General features: G+C 36.0%; 1 protein-coding gene across 2 annotated transcripts in view; it reads right to left on the bottom strand.

Moving 5' to 3' along the window:
• The window catches only part of LOC138815257 (WD repeat-containing and planar cell polarity effector protein fritz homolog), a 261,096-nt gene that overhangs the window by 145,723 nt on the left and 92,934 nt on the right, over positions 1–22,439 (bottom strand). For both annotated transcript variants that reach the window (XM_070004544.1, XM_070004543.1), the window contains exon 9: positions 19,713–19,904. In XM_070004544.1, coding sequence (XP_069860645.1) covers positions 19,713–19,904 — 192 coding nt within the window. The remainder of the gene's footprint in view (positions 1–19,712; positions 19,905–22,439) is intronic.

Below are 22,439 nucleotides of genomic sequence, written 5' to 3'. Positions count from 1 at the left end.
CCTAGCAGAATATCTTGAAAAGTTAGAAGTCAGAAAGGAAAAAGGATTAGTGAATCCCCTTCCCACCCACCAGGCTTCCCAATTTAGAAATTACTTAGCAAAAATACAATCAGTAGGGCTAAACATTCCAAGCAAACACTTTAGAACTCTATTTAAACACTCTTATAGGTTTATTTTGCTATTGAGAAAGATATAACAGATTGCTAAGTAGAAAAATGACCAATGGGAAGAAATAATATCATGTACTAGTTTTAAAATAAAATTAGACCAAGTAAATAATATTAGTTAATATTGGTGAAGTAAACTGGAATTACTTATGCCTATAATCCTAGGTACTCAGGAGGCTGAGACCTAAGGTCCTTGGTTTGAGGCTAGCTCGGATACAAAAATCCAAGAGACGCTTATGTCCAATTAACCAACAAAAATACACACACACACACACACACACACACACACACATACACACATACACACACACACACACACACACACACACACACACACACACACACACACACACACACACACACACACACACACACACACACACACACACACACACACACACACACACTGTTCCAGGGTTTTAACTCAGGACCTCATGCTCTCTATGGAATTTCTTGCTCATGCCAGGCACTGTACCACTTGAGCCAGTTTGTGTGTATGTGTGTGTGTGTGATACCTATATTTATCTATTGATGTGTGTATATATATATATATATATATATAAATTTAAAGTATCTTATATGTAGAAAGGAAAGGCTACTTGCCTACAAGAAACATCAATTCAGAACAAACAAATTTACTTTATCCAAGTTAATTATGGAAGGTCAGAAGCCAGCAGAGTGTTATTAAAGAGGATTTTTTGAAAATATTGACTTTCAAAAATTAGATGCACTTGCTAAAATTTTTTTAGAATTTCATACCCCCCCCCAAAAAAAAGTGCATGTTGGCTGGGAATGTGGGTCAGTGGTAGAGTGCTTGCCTAGAATGCATGAGGCAATGGATTCAATTCCTCAGTACCACATAAACAGAAAAAGCCAGAAGTGGCGATGTGGCTCAAGTGGTAGAGTGCTGTTAGCCTTGAGCTGAAGAGGTCAGGGACAGCACCCAGGCCCAGAGTTCAAGCCCCACAACTGACAAAAAAAACAAAAACAGAAACAACGGTGAATGTAAATCTGCCTATATCTGACTTAGGTTTGTCTGAGTTAATAGTACTGCATCAAGGACATTGCTTGTGACCCCATTCTGTAGTAATGTAGGCTATTACCATAGGCGGCAAGTACATAAAGAGAACTCACTGTACCATTTTAACAATTTCTTTTGAGTCAAACTATTTCAAAATTTAAAGTGTGTAATACACCAAAAAGCACACAGAGGGCTGGCTTAGTGGTAGAGTGCTTGCCTAGAATGCATGAAGCCCTGGGTTCAATTCCTCAGTAGCACATAAACAGGAAAAGCCAGAAGTGGTGCTATGGCTCAAGTGGTAGAGTGCTAACCTTGATTAAAAGAACTCAAGCTCAGGGACAGTGCCCAGGCCTTGAGTTCAAGCCCTAGGACTAGAAAAAAAAAAAAAAAAAAAGCACATAAGAGCTATGTTGGGTTAGCAGGAGAGGAGGGATAGATGTGATGTTTTGAAACATCTATCTTACATATTATCACCAAATTAAAATGCTTTTTTTTTCAGTCCTTTCAATATTCAAACATTTCAATGGCAACACACTTTTTACAGATTTCGAGATTACATTGACTAATGAGTTAAATTTTTATTCCCTTGCCTTAGAATACAAATGTGTTGAATATGTTCCATTCCTTTCTTCCCTTGTAATCACTTTCTTGTTCTTTTTGTGAGCCAGGTACTAGAAGGGACACAGCAGCTAGCAAATCCTCTCCCTTGGGTCCCATACACTGTACCAGAGAGAAAATAGCATCTTCTCCTAAACAAAAGTTGTAAAAGGCCAGGTGCTGGTGGCTCACACCTGTAATCCTAGCTACTCAGGAGGCTGAGATCTGAAGATTGTCGTTCGAAGCCAGCTTGCGCAAGGAAAGTCTGTGAAACTCTTATCTCCAATAAACCACCAGATAATCGGAAGTGGCGCTGTGGTTCAAATGGTAGAGCGCTCACTTTGAGCTGAAGAGTTGAGGGATAGTGCCTAGACCCAGAGTTCAAGCCCCATGACTGACCTCCCACCCCCAAAAAAAATTTTGTAAAAGTTCCAGGCTGATACACTATAACAAAAGGAAGGTTCTGAAGAAAGAAGCACAACTAAATTCTTTAATTCTTTAATTCTTTAATTAATTCTTTAATTTTCTTCATGGCATGAAGACCCTAGACCCAGGTTAAACTGTGGACTCTATGCTTACGTTTCATGAAAACAATGGCCCATTTATGCAGTATGACTGGATGAAAAGCATGCACAGTGGACCATTGGTATCTGTAGGCATGTGGTTCCAAGAGACTGCTGTTAAGGAAAATCTGCAAATGCTCGGAATGCAATAGGGTTCAGTACCATCATGTGGGTGACTGATTCATCTTTCCCATAATGCTACCCAACTTCTATTGAAGATATTCTGCCTTTCAAGTCTAAAAATCTTGTTTTAACATTCAGATTAAGCACATTAACTTTTACCTTGATTTGGGAGAACTATATACTTTTGGCAGGCATATTTTCACAACACTATGGGCAGGCAAACACAAAGCAGATCATACAACCATTCAAATGCAACTAATGGCACTGGGAACCTGATTGAGATTCTTGGCACCAACTGAACTGTGTAATGTGAATGAGAATTTAAAATTTTTGGTTTTGAAATTTCATTTGATTTTTTGAAGCCATGCTTGATCAAGACCAGTAATCAAGGATTACTGTGAAACCTATAGGAAACAAACTGCAAGGAAATTAGCAAGGCCTGTCCATTCATATTTTTGGTATCTCTATATCTTCATTTCTTTCCTCTGTATAGAGGGCCATAGGAAGATCTTCTGGCCTACTTTCAGGGGAAGTAGGTCAGATGATTCTGTCAGGAGAGAAAGATAGGAGAAGAGAAAGAAAGAGGACTAGAGAGATCTTTCTGCTTCTGCTATTTTCTCCAAATCCTTCAGCTTAATATATTCAGGGTGCCAAATTGCTCTATTTGGGGTAGCATTTCCTATACTCATCACACTTTCATAATGAAAGAAAAGGCAATAATTAGCAATTAAATGCACATAGATACTCTATATTTGTACCACACAAGTACCATGGAGTAAAATAAAGCTAAGTGAGAGCAAAGGGAGTGGGAAGGGGCACGATATTGAGAGGTCAGGTAGGCCTCTCTGATAAAGACGGCCTGAAACGGGGAGCCTGCGGCCATCTAGAAGAGAAGAACTCCAGGCAGATGAAACAAGCACTGAGGCAGAAGCTCTATGGCCTGCTGAGTGATTCACTATGGCTAGAGAAGGAGGAACAAAAAGAGAGCAGTGGAAAATGGGAATTGAGGGGGAGGATTATTGAATAATAAGTTGTAGACTAATAAGAGACTCCAACATTTTTCTCCAATGAGATGAGACGCCATAAGCAAGTTTTGAGCAAAGGAAGGGCATGATATAACATGATATGACATGATATAAATTCTAGTGATATTCCCTACAGTCTCACTGAATGTACTCTATCCTGAGCTCAGACCAGAACCTGCTCCACATTTTCTCCAGGCATACCACTTTACTTTCATCCTTCATCTGAATTCCTCTTCACTCATAGAGAATTTCTTCCTTAAAAAACTAGACCAAAATCATCCCTGTTTTCTGGATTCCTTCCAGGTAGGTGACAGCTCTGCTTTATTCCCACTTCCATATCCACTTCCCACTCCCAACTCGGTCAGTGTCTATATTGTGATATGTAACCTCTATTTACTTTTGGAGTTTCATTTTAAGTCCTTATTATCACACACTAGCAGCGTTTGGAGGTGCAAGTCACGAGTGCTAGCATTCAGGAGATGAAGGCAGGAAGATTGTGAGTTGGAGACCAGCTTGGGATACATATCAAGTTTAAGGACAGCATGAGCTATAAGCTAGACTCTGTCTCAAGAGACGATAAAGACAAACCAAAAATCTTTCTTTCACATTTTATACCTTTCACACCTATGTACCCAAAAGGCAAAACTATGCTGGTACAAAATATGTAATAAACTTTTTAAACTATGAATTTAACAAAACCAAACATTGTAATGCTGGTTGAAATATCACATTTCAGAAGGTATATTTTTGCAAAAGAAGCCTTAGAGCATACTAAATATTTTCAACTGAAGGTAATTAAAATGCTAGTTAATACTGAGGATAGCCTGTATCAACACAGGTCAGCAGAGGGCAGTGTGGTCTACAGGTCACAAGGCTCAAGTTCCACGAAGAAGGGTCCTAGGCATCTTTCATTCCAGAACTCTGCAAGACCCTCGCTAATAGATTTAATAGTCCCATCAAGAGAAAGAGGAGGAAGTGGCACTGTGGCTCAGGAAGTAGAGCAAAAACCTTGAGCTGAGAACTCAGGTACAGTACCCAGGCCCCAGGTTTGAGACCCACAACCGACAAAAGGCGCGGGGGGGGGGGGGGGGGGGGGAGAAAAAGACTTCATCCTACTTGCATATGCTTTCCAATCCTGTCAACCCAGATTATTCTACAAAAGTAGCCATAGTCAGATGACTTGCTGTCTCCCCAACTGTTTCTATAACTATGGATCGTATGACTGACACTCACTTAAGAAAGAAAATGTCTTATACAGTAATTAAAAATACCATGAGCTGAAGGTGTAGGTAGAATACTAGACTAGCAAGTATGAAGCCCTGATGTTGATTCCTGGTGTTACAAAAATTAGTAAATAAATAGATAAGCTTAAAAAGTATTTGACACATAGGTTTCAATAGAGTAACCCTATTAATAAGACAATAGGATATAATTGCTTTCCATACATTGTTTTAGTCTCTTCAATACCTCATAGATAGGTATTATAATCTATATTCTATTATGACAAAGGTAGTTATTGAGAAGGTATGAATTGATCTTGGTCTCAAAAGTTAATCAATGATAGATTTGTAGTTTGAATGCAGGTCTGTGTGAAAACAGGTAATATGTAAATTTACATAACTGCATTGTATCAGTTTTTCCTCTAAGTAAACCCAGAGATAGAATGAGAACCACAGGGCATTGAGAACATTAAGTGTTGCAAGAAGATCCCCCTACAGCAGAAAGAAGAGTATAAAAGGTGAAGGGACTAAAGGGACAATGTATGCAAATGACAAGGGAGCCTGGTAGCTCTGGGGTAGGGAAGAAAGAAACTCCTGCTGAGCTGTTCTTGTCTGGCAGTGAATACTAAAGGCAATTTTGCTGTGCATGATTACAGAAATTTGGAAGGAGGAGTCTTACTAAGCTGGCTTCTTTTAAAGATATTACATTCTTAGATTGAGTCATATTGAAAATGAGAGAGACTTGAAGATAAATCTAAAATGTCAAAATATATCTGGAATGCTGGATCTAGTGGTAGAGCACTTGCTTAGCAAGCATAACGTCCTGAATTCAAACCACAGCACTAACAAAAAAAGTTAAAATATCCCTAAAATGAACTACAATAGGCACATGAACACTAAAATATCTCCTCAGAATAAAAATTAGTTCATTTTCCTGACACAACCCACTTTCATTCTTGAAAGTACTTTTCTGTTCTGATAACTCTATTAATAACAGCTAAAATTATAGACATAAAACAATATTCTAGTTTAATATCGGTTGCTTCTATGATATTGCATGTAGTCTTATGAAAGCAGTACTGTGTCAAGAATAGTTAAGTTTATATGACTCAGAATGATAAGATACTAGTAACATTAAACTATCTATATGTTTAAAGTATTTCATATGCTTGTGGTCCAAGTTTTACCCTAATATGAACGTGACTCTAACTTGGACATGTAGTCATCACAACACTTTATACAGAAGAAACACACTAACAGAGCTGGTTTTTATTTTGGCAAAGGTATTCTGAGTTCCTCAACAAACTCATCTCTCAGAATTGTTATTTTCTCACACATAAATTAAGGATGTATTTGCCTTTAAATTAAGGATCTATTTACAAGATTGCTGTAAGAATAAAAAATGTGACTAGTTTGGAAGGACTGAAAAGCCCTTAATAAACAGTGGCTATTACTGTCATTCCTAAAGAGAAATCTCTGAATTCTTTGGCAAGTAGTACAGAAAACAAAAAGAATGAAAGACATTGTTACTTAATAAAATCTCTATTTCATTATTTAGAATTTATGGTTGATATATAAGTAACAACTATAAACATAATTTTAAATGTAGTAAAGATGTATTTTAGAAGTTATTACTAAGGCTGGGAATGTGGTTTAGTGGTAGAATGCTTGTGTAGCATACATGAAACCCAGGATTTGATTCCTCAGTACCACAGAAAAAGCCAGAAGTAGTGCTGTGGCTCAAGTGGTAGAGTACTAGTCCTGAGCAAAAGAGGGACAGTGCCCAGGCCTGGGTTCAAGCCCCAGGACTGGTGAAGAAGAATGAGGAGGAGGAGGAGGAGGAGAAGGAGGAAGAGGAGGAAGGGTGGGGAGGAGGAGGGGGAAGAGGAGGGAGAGGAAGAGGGGAAGGGGAGAAAGGGAGGGAGGAGGGAGAAGAAGAAAGAAGGAGGAAGAAGGAAGAAGAGGAAGAGGAAGAAGAAGAGGGAGAAGGAGGAGGAGGAGGAAGAGGAAAAGGAAGAGGAGGAGGAGGAAGAGGAAAGAAGTTATTACTAAATGGATTTTATTTATTTGTAATATTTAATACTGCAATTGGCATATGGTAAGACTATTCAGTGGACATATTTTAAATAAAATCCACAAAGTTCATGATTTTAATTTAATTAAAACATACTTAATTCTGAGATTTAAAGAATATTTTCATTTATTCATTTTTATTTGCTTTATTCATTTATTTAAACTGCTTAACTTGATGGTTTTTAGTACATACAACTATGGACACAACTAACATCTAGATTTCCACCCCATGCTCAGCCTTGTTGGCACACTGGTTTGTCTATAGATATGGATTCAATGGATCTAACATCTTTCTTTCTTTTAATATATGTTTTATTATCTTTTTGTGTGAGTATACATATGTCTATCTGTCCTTGGGCTTTTCCAGGACCCTGTCCCTAAGTTTTTGTGCTTAAGGCTAGTGCTCTACCACTTGAACCACACCTCTTCTTCTAGCATTTGGGTGGTGCACTGGAAATAAGAGTCTCCTAGACTTTCCTCCCCAGGTTGACTTGAAACTTTATCCTCAGATCTCAGCCTCCTGAGTAGCTAAGATTAAAGGTGTGAGTCTCCAGTGCCCAGCTATTTTAAATTATCTTTAGCTGTACCAAAGAGTTGCTTTTTTTTTTTTTTTTTTTTTGGTTGGTTGTGGGGCTTGAACTCTGGGCTTGGGCGCTGTCCCTGCGCTCTTCAGCTCAAGGCAAGCACTCTACCGCTTAAACCACAGCACTACTTCCGGTTTTCTAGTGCTCTACCACTTGAACCACAGCACCATTTCCAGTCTTCTAGTGGTTTATTGGAGATAAGAGTCTCATGGACTTTCCTGACCTGGCTGGCTTTGAACCTTGATCCTCAGATCTCAGCCTCCTGAGTAGCTAGGATTACAGGTATGAACCACAGGTACCTGGTAAGAGTTGCTATTTGAATAAAATGCATCTTGACTCCAACATCTTCTCTACCACCAATGATAGAAGCTTGGTCAGGCCACCTATGATCTTGAGATCAGGCCTCTTCCAATTAAAAAGATAACCAATAATATTAAATGAGAAAATCATTTGTTTATGAAAATAATAAATTTATATAACATTGTAACAAAGGTGACATGTAGTACTATAATAAAATAAAGCAAAACAAGACAAATACATGGGAAAATGTGTACAAATAATGTGTTGTATGTGTGTACTTGTGTGCATGAGTGTCTGTGTCTGTGTGCATGCCAGTACTAGGGTTTGAATTTTGCACCTGTCATGCTGCCCACCCGTCCACACAGCTGGTGCTCTATCACTTGGCCTATAGCTACAGTTGCAAATTTTTGCTGATTATTGGAGGTAAGAGTCTCACAGACTTGTCTATCTATGCTAGCCTTGAACTGCAATTTTCATATCTCAGCCTCCTAAGTAGCTGGGGTTATAGACATGAGCCACCAGCATCTAGCTTTATAAATAAATGGATTTACGTGGCAGACAAAGTATCAAAGTTTAATAAAGAAGAGTAAAATGATACTTGAGTGCTACCAAACTGTGATACTATTTTTAACTGAAAGGAAAAGCAGACTGAAATTTATATATAACTGTGGAGATATTTTGTATTAAAATAGGGAGAAATGAATAATCAATAAAAAAAAATAATTCAGATGACAAATTCAGTGCAGGGGAAGAAAATTCAGTTGTTCAGTTAGTTCTATGAAAATGCTAGTATGCTGCAGAAAGATAATAACACTCAAACACGTGCAACTTTCAGCAACCTTTTAAAGCTATTAAAGTATATCGTTTTAATTTTGACATAGTGTTAGTTTCTTGCAAAAAACAACTGGAAAACAGCAATAAGAACTGTACACTTACTGTCAAATACCAAAAAAAAATACTTAAAATTTCAAATTTGTAAATACTAAGATACCTCTTGCTTTATATTCATGTAGCTAGTTCTCATAAAGTGAACTCAGATTGAAATACTAGTCAAGATATGATCAAGGCCAAGATATGATACTAACTTAAAAGAGCAAAATGTTTGGTGTGTAGTGAAGGAAGAAATGCTAAGTGACAATGCCCTTAAGAAAAGAATGAAAAAGAAGAACCCCAAAAGAAGATTGCTTTTGTGACACTTATACAATGCCCTTAAGAAAAGAATGAAAAAGAAGAACCCCAAAAGAAGATTGCTTTTGTGACACGTATACCCACCAAATTAATCTGCTGTGCCCTTGCACCTTCCAGGAAGCATCTCATTTGTATCTTCTTCCGTTTTTTTTTTTTTTTTTTTTTTTTTTTGGACAAGGGTGTTTGCAGAATTTTATTTTCCATGGCTCTCTTTTGACTTCCTTAAGTCACGTTAAGGCTGATTTTTCCCTTCATCTTAGTCATGCACAATTATAATAATACTATCTTCTGAAAACTTTATGACCAAGAATTCCCTTCTCGTTGAGTTCTTGATCTTACTCTGTCCTTAAATATGCCTCAGACTTAGTATTATAAAATCTAATAATGTTTTAAAGATTCTCAAAACATGTATCAGAGACTTCAGGAACTGTCCGTTAGAAATCGAGTAGGAATGGTTGAGATGAAGAATAGAGTCAAAGGTTCTGATCAAAGGCACTGTGAACAGGCAAAAAAATGAGAAGGGGTGAGCAGTACAACAGTTTAACAGTATTAACAAAAGTTATACTTCTATAATATGAAAAGTCTATGGAACGTCTGAAAAATCTGAAATAAAATGTCTCTGCTTCAACTCTAAGGAAGAAAAACACAGAAACAAAGCTGTTAGTTAAGAGACCATGTAGTGTTAGAAGGGACTAGAGAAGGAAGATTGTTCCAGAGATGGTTGATCTGTAGCCTACATTCTGTTTTCCCTTCTATTTTTAAAAAGAAAACTCTTTATAGAGAAATTGTAAAAAATTGAAATAGCAAGCTAAGGAATAGCAAAGAAGATAAGGGCTCATAAAAAGGCCTGAACTTTTCTAATTTCAAAGATGAGCAAGTCGGCAGGCAGTACCAACCCTATGTGAAAATGTTTTATCCAAGTTTAAATCAATCAGCTTAGGTTAAAACAGTTAAAAAGGCATCATAAAAATGATGCATTTTATTCTTTAAAAAGATAAATTTGAAAAAATTATATAGAATTAACCTAAGAATCTTCAAAGAGGAAAACAGTATAGAGAAGGAAGTGAAATATCAGTCATTAAGATTGATACCATCTCTGAAAGATGAATTAAAATTCAGAAAGAACAAAAAGTAGAAAAGCAATGATAGTAAGAGACTGGCTTGAGATGATCAAATTTCATGTTTCTATTAGAGAGGGTATCTATTAGAATTTTTTTTTTTTTTGGTCAGTTGTGGGGCCTGAACTCTGGGCCTGGGTGCTGTCCCTCAGCTCTTCAGCTCAAGGCTAGCGCTCTACTACTTGAGCCACAGCACCACTTCTGGCTTTGTCTGCTTATGTGGTGCTGAGGAAACTAGCACCCAGGGCCTCATGCATGCGAGGCAAGCCACCTTCCCAGCACTAGAAATCTTTTTAAAATCACCCAAAATGTAAATCAGGAAAATTTATTTAAAGAAAGGACTTTTCTGGCACTGAAATTTCCACCAGTGGGTAAACAGGTTACTTAAAAGATTATGCAGCAACCAGAAGTTCTTAGCTTATCACTAGGATTTTTCTGAAATCTACATTTCCCTCTTACGTTGCAGAAATTTTTAGGAACAGGAGATAAAAAGTACACTTTATTTTTATGAAACATTCAAAACACAAACGTAGAGAAGAAAAATATGTGAAAAACAAAAAATTTTTTAGGAAATGCCATCTTTTTGTTTCAGTTTTAAAAATAAAAATATGTATACAGCCAAAGTCTGCCAGGCCTCATTCCTTTCTCTCCCCTGGAGACAATGCTAACATTAACTTGGCATTTATTCTCCTTATTGTCCTTCATCAGTCAAGGGCAATCTTGTACAACACACAGAATTTTTTGATTGTTTTAAAATTTTATGTATTGTACTATGATTCTGTCATACTGTCATTTTTGTGCTCAATTTATTCCTTTGAGATTACACAAACAAATAGCTCTAATTTAGTCTTTTCAATTTCCATGAAGCATTCCACTCATTAAATGGGCCACAAAATATTTTTATATTTTCCAATTGGCATACATTAAAGTTGTTCCTTTATGTATTTATTTATTTATTTGCCAGTCCTGGGGACTGCACTCAGGTCCTGGGCACTGTCCCTGAGCGTTCTACCACTTGAGCCACAGCACCACTTCTGGCTTTTTCTGTTTATGTGGTACTGAGGAAGAGAAACCAGAGCTTCATGCATGCTAGGCAAGCACTCTACCACTAAGCCACATTCCCAGCCCAATGATTCCCAGTGATGCTTCACACTACTGTACACACATACAGACCACTTATGTTGGTGTGGGACTCACCTCTATTGAGAAGTGGCTTTCTATCACAGTTTACTAATGCTTTTCTAATAAGCAGTGAATGTGAATTTTCTGTTGTGCCATGTCTTTACTGACCAACTAAAAACATAGTAACATTTAAATAAATATATCTACCATATGTCTAAATATATTATATCTGCTATGTACCTACTATAGTTAATATATCTACTATATTTAATAGCTTTCTACTAATTATGACACATATAATAAATATGGTTCATGAGTATAAGTTTAGAAAAAATATCTACTAGGAAGTATCTGTATTTTTTATTATGTGAAAGTTATAACTTTATATGTTTATATTAATAAAATCCTCAATGCCACACAACTACTTGTTATATAACAGACAATACAATTCCCAAAATATACTTATTGAAAGGATATGCAAAAAGATACTAGAACAGAATAGAGACCCTCACAGACATAGTCAACTGATATTTAATGAAGGAATAAAGGGAATTCAATGGAAAAAGAGTATTTCAACAAATCATCCTGGAATAACTAAAACATCTGCATGCAAAAACATGAATCTAAACACAATGCCTTATATTTTTCTCAAAAGACTGGTTCAAACAAATGGTGTTTACTATGATCTAGAACAGTTCCCTGATTCTGGAAAGGTAACAATATTGGCATGACTGTTTTTGATCTCTCAATCGCTCCATAAAATATCAACTCATCTGAAGGACAAAATCCAAAACCCATGAACTAAGAGAGAAAGAACATTTATGCAACAATGATATAGTCAATAATATAGGTAAGGTGAGATTATTTAAAATGGGGGTAACAGAAATGAGGAAAAACACAGACAAGCTTTTGAATGCTCTTAGTAATTTACAGTGATGTGGTAGAACTGGTATGATTAACCTGAGAATGATTATGTGCATACTGTTAAAGTTGGAAAATATTTACAGGATTTAATTCACTCTTGTGTCTTTAAACTAAAACTTTTGATATAAAAAAGAGGAAATACAGATGTATGTTGAAAAAGATAATTAGAAACCCTGTACTACTGAATTTGAGGTATACATTATCAATGTGCACTTACTATAAACACGTATTTGTATAAAATCTCAAAAATTGTATATGATAGAAATGTAGAAATAACTGACCCCAAGCAACAACAGACCAATAGTCCAATATTGCAACTTGGGCTTACAATACTGTTTTACATTTAAGAAATTAGAGTGTTGGAAAAATGACCAATTCCAGTTAAAGACAGGAAATGAACATGATGAGCACAAAACTTACGGACACACCAGACAGTAGGGAAGCCACCCAAGACTGCGGGGGTCGCCACAAAGAAGAGCCAACTTAAAGATGCTCCCATTGACCAGAGATGGGACAATTTATGATTCCAATTTATCAAACATATCAAACTGAGTATGTGTAAGTCTATAGATTAGTGCTATTCTTAAAATTAGAATTGGCCATCTTAATTAAGAAATCTTAATAAAGAATCAGTCACATATTCTGTTTATCCTACATGAATATAACAACTATAACAACAAATGGGAGTTAAGTGGAAGTGTCTTTATAAAAAGTATCACAACTGATTAATAAAAATGAAATAATATGATCAGAATATTAACATTTTGCAGCTTTAATCAATGGATGCATTGGCTATCAATAACTGCCGATATCAAAAAATGGAAATGGAAACGTTTAAATGAAATAATGTTAAGACTTCTTGAAATGACTGCTAAAATGACAATGAAACATTTTTATGATTCATTTTATTTCATTTTTTTGTCAGTCATGGTGCTTGAACTCTGGGCCTGGACACTGTCTCTGAGCTTTTCAGCTCAAGGTGAGCGCTTTACCACTTGAGCCACAGTGTCACGTCCAGTTTTCTGGTGGTTAATTAGACATGGACTTTCCTTCCCAGGCTGGCTTTGAGCCACGATCCTCAGATCTTAGCCTCCTGAGTAGCTAGGATTTCAGGCGTGAGCTACCAGCGCCCGGCTTATGGCTTATTTTATATATTAGTTTAACTATTTGTCATGCTAATAAATTGTTGATCATATGGTAAGTCTATTGGCTGCTGTTTCTACTTCAAAAAGCCTATTTATAAGCATCATATAAATGTTTTATGGGTATATTTTCTATCATATTTTTACTTAGTGCAAAATAAAAAGGTAATTTTGCTGAAGGGGGAAAAAAAGAAATATCTAGGAGAAGTGAGAAATGCTGAAAGTATGTACCTCCTGATGAAAGACAACCACCTCATCTCACCTTGCCAAAACTGCCTACAAAACTGTAGAATTTTCAAAGAACAGACAAACATGTTGAACCATGCCATGCCTATACAAACAACAAGATTCAGGCTGAGAAACACGATAGTTCCAACAGATAAGTTTTAAGGACAAGAAGGAGGTAGATGAGAGCGTCTAGATCAAAAGACTGAAGGTATACATTAAAACATTTTAAATAGAGAATGTTAAATTATGATTTCTGAGGATGCACACTTAGGTGATGGAAAAAATCTGTAAATATGTAAGAAAGTGATTAAATGTCTTGATGGTGATTCCTTTGGGGGAAACGAAGGAGGTTACAATTGTGACAGGGCCTATGGAGACATTTCAGGATATTACAAAGTACTTAAAAAAAATAGTACTGGCTGCAGGGAGCATTTCCCTGACAGTATCTCAATCTTATTAAATTATTACTTTTGTTTATTTTTATGTATTTTACTTTAAAATAGATAATAAACACCAATACCCATAAAATAGAATGTATTTGTCATTTCACTACAAGCTAATTCCACTAACACAGCTTTCAGTGAGATTAAAGCATTTCTTCAGGAAAAAAATACATTCAGAACAAATTCAAATTAGTAATTAAAAAATAAAAGTATTTCTTTCTTATTATTACTATTTTTATTGTGAAAATATCATACAGAATGGTTACAATTACATGAGCAAGGTAATGAGTTTTTTAATTTTACTTATTTAGCCAGTCCTGGGGCTTGAACTCAGGGCCTGAGCATTGACCCTGAGCTTCTTCCACTCAAGGCTGGTACTCTACCACTTGAATCACAGCACCACTTTTGGTTTGTTCTGTATATGTGGTACTGAGGAATGGAACTCAGGGCCTCATGCTTGCTAGGCAAGCACTCTACCACTAAGCCACCTTCCCAGCCCTGTATTATCACTATTTTTTGTGCATAGGGTCTTACTATGTAACCCAGGCTAGCCTGAAATTCATGATCCTCCTGCCTCAGCCTCCAGTAGTACATACATTACTATATCCAACTCTATATACATTTCTTTGTAAGACATGCTTTTTAAATATGTTGGCTTTTCAATTGAATATATCTGTAATACTTATTGGATGCATTTTTTGTTAATTACACTATCTTAGCTATTGGCACATTATTACTTTTCTATCAATTATTGCTCCTGAAAATCACTGCAAAAACAATGTTTAATTCTTATAGGGATATCTACTGAGGTTACATTAGCAAACAAATTCAGGTGGCTAGCCGGGTGCCGGTGGCTCACGCCTGTAATTCTAGCAACTCAGGAGGCTGAGATCTGAGGATCGCGGTTCAAAACCAGCCCGGACAGGAAAGTCAGTGAGACTCTTCTCTCCAATAAAACACTAGAAAACCGGAAGTGGCACTGTGGCTCAAGCAGTAGAGCACCAGCCTTGAGTGCAGGGACAGTGCCCAAGCCCAGAATTCAAGCTCCATGACCGACAGAAAAAAAAAAAAAAATTCAGGTGGCTTTTTGTAAGAAAAGACATATTCAGAAGGCACTAGCAGACCCTTACATTGTAAAAGTTTAAAATGCCTGCTTAAGTATAAAAGTAAGGGCATAAGTTGTTGTCATCACACTATTGTCAAAGTGAGTAAATAAGGTAATCCCACAAAGATGGCAAGGACTTTTCAAAAGCAAATGCAAAGAATATACAAAAATTGAAATGAAAACAACTACATTACGAACCATAATCCACACATACTGTTAATATATACTTTTTAATGAATTCACTGATTAAAAACTTGCTTTTATTTCACTATCATATATTTTTCAAAATAATTTTTTTCTTAGACTACATAACTCCCTTTGCTCTGTGCTTCTAATTAAGATATGGACTGTTGTGTAGAGCTGTGTAGTGTGAAATTAGACCTACGGTTTTCTAATATCCATAAAATAAATTAAAAAGTGTTTCTCCTCTGAAAGAGAGATAATTCAGTCACAGAAAGCTTACTTCTATGTTTCCTTTGTTTTCTTTTCTTTTTTTTAGCTGCTTGGTAAGCCAATTTTCTACTTAGAATCTACTGTTAAACTCTCATTTGCTTCAGTGTGTGGGCTTTATCCTTTCCATGGTCTGTTATGTAAAAAAGATGGGTTTAATCTTTTTTTTAATGTTTGCAGTAGTTCTCAACTTTGAATGCACAGGAGAATCACCTAGGGAAACTGTGAAAGATTCCAGATGTCCCCTCCGGTCCAGAGATTCTAAAGGAACTGGTCTGGGTGGGCCTCTTCCCAAAAGCTTTGCAGGTGATTGTAATTGTAACATGTAGCCAAGACTAGCAAGGACTGCTCTAGGATCCTGCCATTGTCCAAATAAAACCTTATTATCTTTTTGGACTGAATCCAGAAAGGAAGTTTCCCCCCCCCCAAAATTATAGCTTAACAGATATAAAGATTAAATTTCTCCTCTACAAGACTGCTGTGACTTCCTTTTTTGTTTGTTTGTTTTTTTACATTTGAATTTTAGTAAGCATATTGTAGCCGGGAGCTGGTGGCTCACGCCTGTAATCCTAGCTACTCAGGAGGCTGAGATCTGAGGGTCATGATTCAAAGCCTGATCAGGAATGACTCTTACCTCCAAAGCTGAAAGTGGCACTGTGGCTCAAGTGGTAGACTGCTCTCTTTGAGCAAAAGCAGCTCAGGGACAGTGCCTAGACTCAGAGTTCAAGCCCCGGAACCAGCAAAAAAAAAAAAAAAGCATATTGTACCATTATTCTGATAATTAGTTCAAGGAGTACCTGGGTTGCTAGTGGCAAATAAATAAATAAATAAATAAATAAATAAATAAATAAATAAATAAATATACTTGAGCATACACTTCAGTAGACTGGTGGGTTTAAGTATATCATACTGTTTTCAAAAAAAAATTTATACTTCATGATTAATGATTATGCCTTCAAATGAACAAAAGTAGAACAATTATTTGTTTCTTCCAAAAAACCGTTTGTCTTAATACATATCAATATTCACTTGAATTTTTGAAAACAAAGCTTGCAAGACTATTTCCAATAGGTTAATTTCAATAGAATAACTGGAAAAGTCAAATCCAAGGACAAAGCTCTTGCCAAGAAGATGAACTGTGCACAGTAAAAAGAAAAATGAACTCTAAGATATGGAAACAAGAGGTTTTTCTTTGTTGTTGTAGTTTTTAATGTACTATGTGATTTCTTTTTTCTTTTGTGTTTTCCCCCCTTATGATTTATCCCCTGTTGTCACTGTATTTGCTTTTTGTACCCTAGGTCTTGTATATATGTTTATCTGAATTAGGGAAGGGAAGGAGAACAAAATGGTGAGACCAAATACAAAGGGCAAACAAATGCAACAGCGATACTCAAAGACAATATGTTGAAAATTAACTGTACAATTTGAGGGAGGAGGGATTGGGAAGAGAGAAAGTTGGGGAAAAATGAGGGAGGGAGTAATAATTTTGACAAGAAGTGTACTCACTACCTTACATATGTAACTGTAACCCCTCTGTACATCACCTTGACAACAGTAATGAATTAAAAACTGCCTAGTGAGAGTGCGCCTCACTGGTGGAGCACTAGCCTAGTCTGGGAGAGGCCCTGGATTTAATCCTCACAGCACACACATCCAAGAAGATATATATAAATACTGTTTACAACTTTATGAAAAGCTCAAATAGTTACATAAAGTAGATACTTTTATAAAGGTACAACTTATAGAAAAGAATCCAAAAAATTATAATCTACCCCTAAACAGATTCTTTTAAAATAAAATCAGTACTTAAAAGTAAGTCTATCCTTCTAGGCAATTTAATAGAGCAAGTTTCACTAAAATTTCAAGTATCAGATAATTCCCTTTTGTACTATTACAGAGAGAAAAAGAAGAAAAAGCTAGCAAATCTCTCCACAGGGATAGTACAACATTGATATTAAACCTAAAGGATAAGAAAGGTAAATAAAATTGTATACCAATCTCATTCCAACACATTGTAAAGCTTTCTTTAATCCTCCTTCCTTACCATCTCTCTAGAATCAACCACTCTCTATGAATTCTATTACAGTTTACATATTCTATCCACAGCACCGTTCACACTTTCATACACTTCCTTACACACAGTCGTATTTGCCTCTCAATAGTAGACACTAATATTCTTGCAGGCAGGACAGTTCTTCATTCAATCTCATGGTATGAAATATAGTGCTTACTCATGGCAGGCTCATAACTGCTGAATGGCATGCCTGTTTCAGGCAGAAACACTGTTAGCATGACTTGAAGAAAATGGGAAATAATGAGGCAATGAGTAGATCAGATCCATTTGGCCAGGGCACAGGTTTATGTAAGACAGTAACACTGTAAATAAAGGTTGGTCAGACAATTACTGTGAGTTTTTCAGAGGTAAGGTTGAGTTTGGTTTCAGTCTCTAATGAAGATATTTGAGCAGGCAATGACTAACCAAGATAAGCACCTTTCAGACTGGACAGGGACCTGGGAAGGACCACTCTTGTCTATATCTATTGTTTTTTAAAAGCAAACAAATAAATAAAAACCTAAAATTCAAAGCCAGAGCACAGAATTATCTAGAAGCAGGCATTAGCTTACAGGGAGTAAACTTGAATCACATAGTCTATGGTATAATCAACAGGCAAACCCAGTTAGTTCAATTGGAAGTATGATCTAGATGACACCAGGCAAGAGGTATGTAAACCTTCTGTATACTCTTTTAGGAAATCCAGCTTTCAGATTAATGCACTCAATTTGATTAAAGGTAATTAGTTCGTGTGTAACCAAAGGCTGATTTACTTATTTTTACTTTGATTATATATCTGAACACTTAAGATTTCTAATTAGCTTAATTGCATTAATGATTTTGATTAAAAATCATTTATTTAATTAGTTTCTAGAACTAAGATTACTAAAACGGTGGACATGAAGAGGAAATATACAAAACCTAGACCTAAATCATAACATAAAAGTCATTGCAGCAGAACTATTAGAGCTCCAAAAGAAAAGATATGAAATCTATAGCAGGTAGAGAGGAAAACTGATGGACAAACATATCATACATAATATATTTGGATTCTTCAGTCTTAAAAGACAGGCTGAAACAGAGTATGGTATATACATCTGTACTCTCAGCACTTGAGAGGGTGGATCAGGAGGGTTATGAGTCTCAAAAATAAAAGAAATAAAGGAATAAATAATAAAGATAGCCTGAAAGTTTATAAAACCAGAAGTATGTAGGGCCAAATATCCTGTTTCACCCAGGCAAAATTTTAACAAGAAGGGAACACAGAAGTTTGTCTATAAGAATGAGTGACTAAGTCATTGTCGGGAATAGCTAGAATGAGGATATTGTCCTCATCTTGTAGATCAGTCCTTGCTTCCATGAAAGATAGGATTCTGGACTGAGAAGGACACTGCTCTGTACCTTCTTTAAATTTCTTCCCCTGACAGTTTACTACAAGGGCTTGCAAATGGGTATTTAACTAATATATGTTAATTGATGGAATTTTGGAAAGAATAATTGGGAACACAGTCTTTTCTTTTTGTCCCCTTGACAGTACTGAGAATTTAACTAAAGGATTTGAGCTTGGAAGGAAGGTGCTCTTATCACCTGAGTCAGGCTCCCTTTGCTTTAGTATTTTTCAGGTAAGGTCTCATGCTTTTGCCTAGGGCCAGCCTCAGACCTTACTCCTTCTGTATAAGTCCTCTTGTGTAGCCAGGATGACACATATGCTTGCTACACAATGCCCAGCTTCTTTATTGAAATGGAGTCTTGCTAGCTTCTTTGACTGGGCTTTCCTTGAACCATGATTCTCCCACTCTCCACCTCCTGAGTGGGCTAAGCTTAAAAGGTGCCAGCTACTGTACCCGGTTGTGACATAGGCATGAAATCATGAGCAAACAGTATGCTAGTGCTAATGATAATTAACAATGGTATTCAACAGTGAGTGATTCAGAGTTTGTTATATGCAAATATTGATTGTTACTGAAATTACAGCACATGGGTTAAGTTAACTTGCTCAAGCAGAAAGAGCTACATAGGAGCTACAAAGGATCTGAACCTAGACGCATGTGCTCTTAATCGCTATGCTATTCCAGTCAGCCCTAGAATTTTCTAGTTATCCCCTAGCTATGATACTTTTTAGGATTTCATTTTATATGCCATTTTCATTTTTGAATATCTGAAAACATAAATTATAGGTTTGAAAAAGTATACACATTTACTTTAGAAAAACGAATACAATTTTACTTGCATTTCATTAAAATGTAAATGATTATTTTAGATTTACCTCAAGTCTTCCTTGAGCACAACCTAGGAGAAGCAGATTGGCTTTGTCCTTCTCAGAAGAAATTGGGGCCCAAGGCCAAGCATCATCATTGACCAGTGGCCACCAACAAACAACTCTATCCTGATTGCAGTTGATAGCTAGATGACGCTGCGTTGTCCTATTAACTGGGCCAGGTATTTCAAAATAAGAAATCTAATGATTAAAAGAAAAGCATCTGAGAAACATTTCTTTGAAAAGATGTAACATCTTCAAAGTATTACAAAATTAAAGCATCTGTAAATGTAGATACATGCAAGTGAATATGCATGTTAAACATGCATCTTCAGAGGGTGTCAGAATTTACCAAATTCTTTTGACACATACATAAGAAAGACATATGTTCACAATTCTCCCCATTTTTAGCAGAGGAAAGGAAAAAGAAGAAATGTGAGTTAGGGAGGAATTGGATATAGCAATTCCAATCAATACCAAAATGTACAGTCATGGTTGCTTGACAGCATCGACCTACACATAGGTTTCAAGACCAGCTATATTAAATGACAAGTTCAGTACTGCTGACCAAGGATGTCTGAGTACTGTTTAAGACATAACATGTTAACAATGACTGACAACAATCAAAGGAAAAACAACTTGAGCAAATATCTCTTACAAAGAATATATAAGACATATACACATATATTCTACATAAAATGGATAAGCCACAGCATCATGCGTAAAAGTTTATGCGGCTTCTGAGAATTATGCTTTTCTTTCTTCGGAAGGATTTGTAGAATTTATTATTCAAACTATGTTATTTTGGAACATGGTTATTTGAAAACATAAGCACGACACCATCTGGGTGACACATGCCAAGGAAATATAGATTGCACCGTATTTCTGCTTAAGGAATTAATGGAAGGTTGATAGCTTGGAAGAAAAAAAAAACTATCTTGCCATTGCTGGTCAGCAATAATCGAACCACTTTCTGGGGATTAAGCGCATGGCTAAGCCTACTGGACCAGACACTAGCAAAGGGCAGGGGGTCTTCTTATCAGAGAAATGCTTCTGGAGCCAGTCTCACTACATGACAGATTGCTTTCATATTCCTGTCTGCAAGGCAACAAAGGATGGCAGTAATGCGATAATGCCAGAGTGCAATGGGTGTTAAGAACCCGTTGCATTTATGTATTGTATTTAGTAAATAATCAGGCTCATCCAAATTGTGATCTCACCACTCAACCAAGGCCATTAAAATCAAGGTTAATGCTTTAATAATCCTCTGCTATTTTTTTTCAAAATGGTCAAAAGGAACCCTTTTCTATTTGCATGGCCATAATATTATTGACCTCTTCATCCTCTGAATGCACATCAAAAGGAACCGAAATCAAAGTAATTACCAGTGTTGTTCTCTCATGGTAAACATTTAACTCCTTGCACTATCCCTTCACTGTTAAATTGAATTGCATTTTCAAAATGTAGACAGGAAAACTTGCTAAAGGTCAACAGTTTCAGGATAAATTTTCTTAACCAAAATTATTTCAATCTGAAATAATTAAATTATGGTAAGGAACTGAAGAAAGCAGAATGATAAGATTTGATACAACTTCCTTGTGCTAAAATCCAAATGGGCTATGACAAAACCCAGATGTACTTTGTGATTTTAAGTGAAAATACATCTATGGCCTCAATATAATTATTTTAACTTTCTTCTCATTGGAGAGAAATAGCATAATAGAATTGCTAAGTACTTTAAAAACACATATATACACATTACATCTTAATGTCCAACTTGCCAAGTAGGCATAGTACTTACAAATCTCAAAATGAGAAAATAGTTTAAAATGAGTGATTGGCATTTTAATTTCTCACATAATGCAAATGAGTTGTTATTTGAAATTTCATATTTCCTATGAGTTTTAGTGGTATCAGTAGTCTCTCATGATGATTAAGAGGGCAGGGAAAATGAGTAAGTTTCTTAAAATATCCTTCCAATGAAGAAATGGCAGTTTTTACTAATTATCATATATCTATATTTTAAATATTGAAACAGGAAATGAAATCCATAGGCTTTCCAAAAGGAAACAAATTAATTCTGTAATGTATAGAAGTGAGGTGGAAGGCTCACACTCCTAATTTTTCAAATCCAGAGGTAGAAGAAATAAGAGAGTTAATTCTCTTATTTAAGGTATGCAAGGACTCAAATGCTAGCTCTGTTTTCCATCTGTTTTCATAATAAAAACTGACATGCTGGTAGTTTTCTCTGCTCTCACTAACAGGTAGCTACTATCCTTCAGTTCAGGAGACTTTACCAAGCTATTCTTCACACCTAAGATGGAGGAACTAATCATACATAGTTTTTATAACAGCATTAACCATCCTTTATTCTAAATGACATGGGTTAATGCATATTGTTACATTTTAGGGACCAATTTTAGCAGCTAAATAATGTTTCAAGTGAATCTGCAGTTAGCCATTTGGAATGCTAAAGGAAAAATTGTTTTGGTAATTAAGTATAACACATATATTACATATTTCCAATTAAAGGAAGTCAATATTATATCAAGTTTCATAGATGAGCCCCACAAAGCTATAAAGAAAACCACACTATAGCTTATTACCACATTGGAAACCTATTTCATGCATTTCATTCCATTTTAAAACCCTTTTTTTAAGAATAGATGCTTCTAGTAAACAAAATGAAATCCTCCCTGCTACCACCTCAGTCATAAGAAATGATCCCAAAGTGCA

The sequence above is a fragment of the Dipodomys merriami genome, unplaced genomic scaffold (genome assembly GCF_024711535.1).
Source record: "Dipodomys merriami isolate MVZ:Mamm:240054 unplaced genomic scaffold, mDipMer1.0.p SCAF_63, whole genome shotgun sequence".
Taxonomy (NCBI): domain Eukaryota; kingdom Metazoa; phylum Chordata; class Mammalia; order Rodentia; family Heteromyidae; genus Dipodomys; species Dipodomys merriami.
The sequence above is the reverse complement of the archived record's forward strand: the minus strand, read 5'-3'. Positions and strand labels throughout refer to the sequence as shown.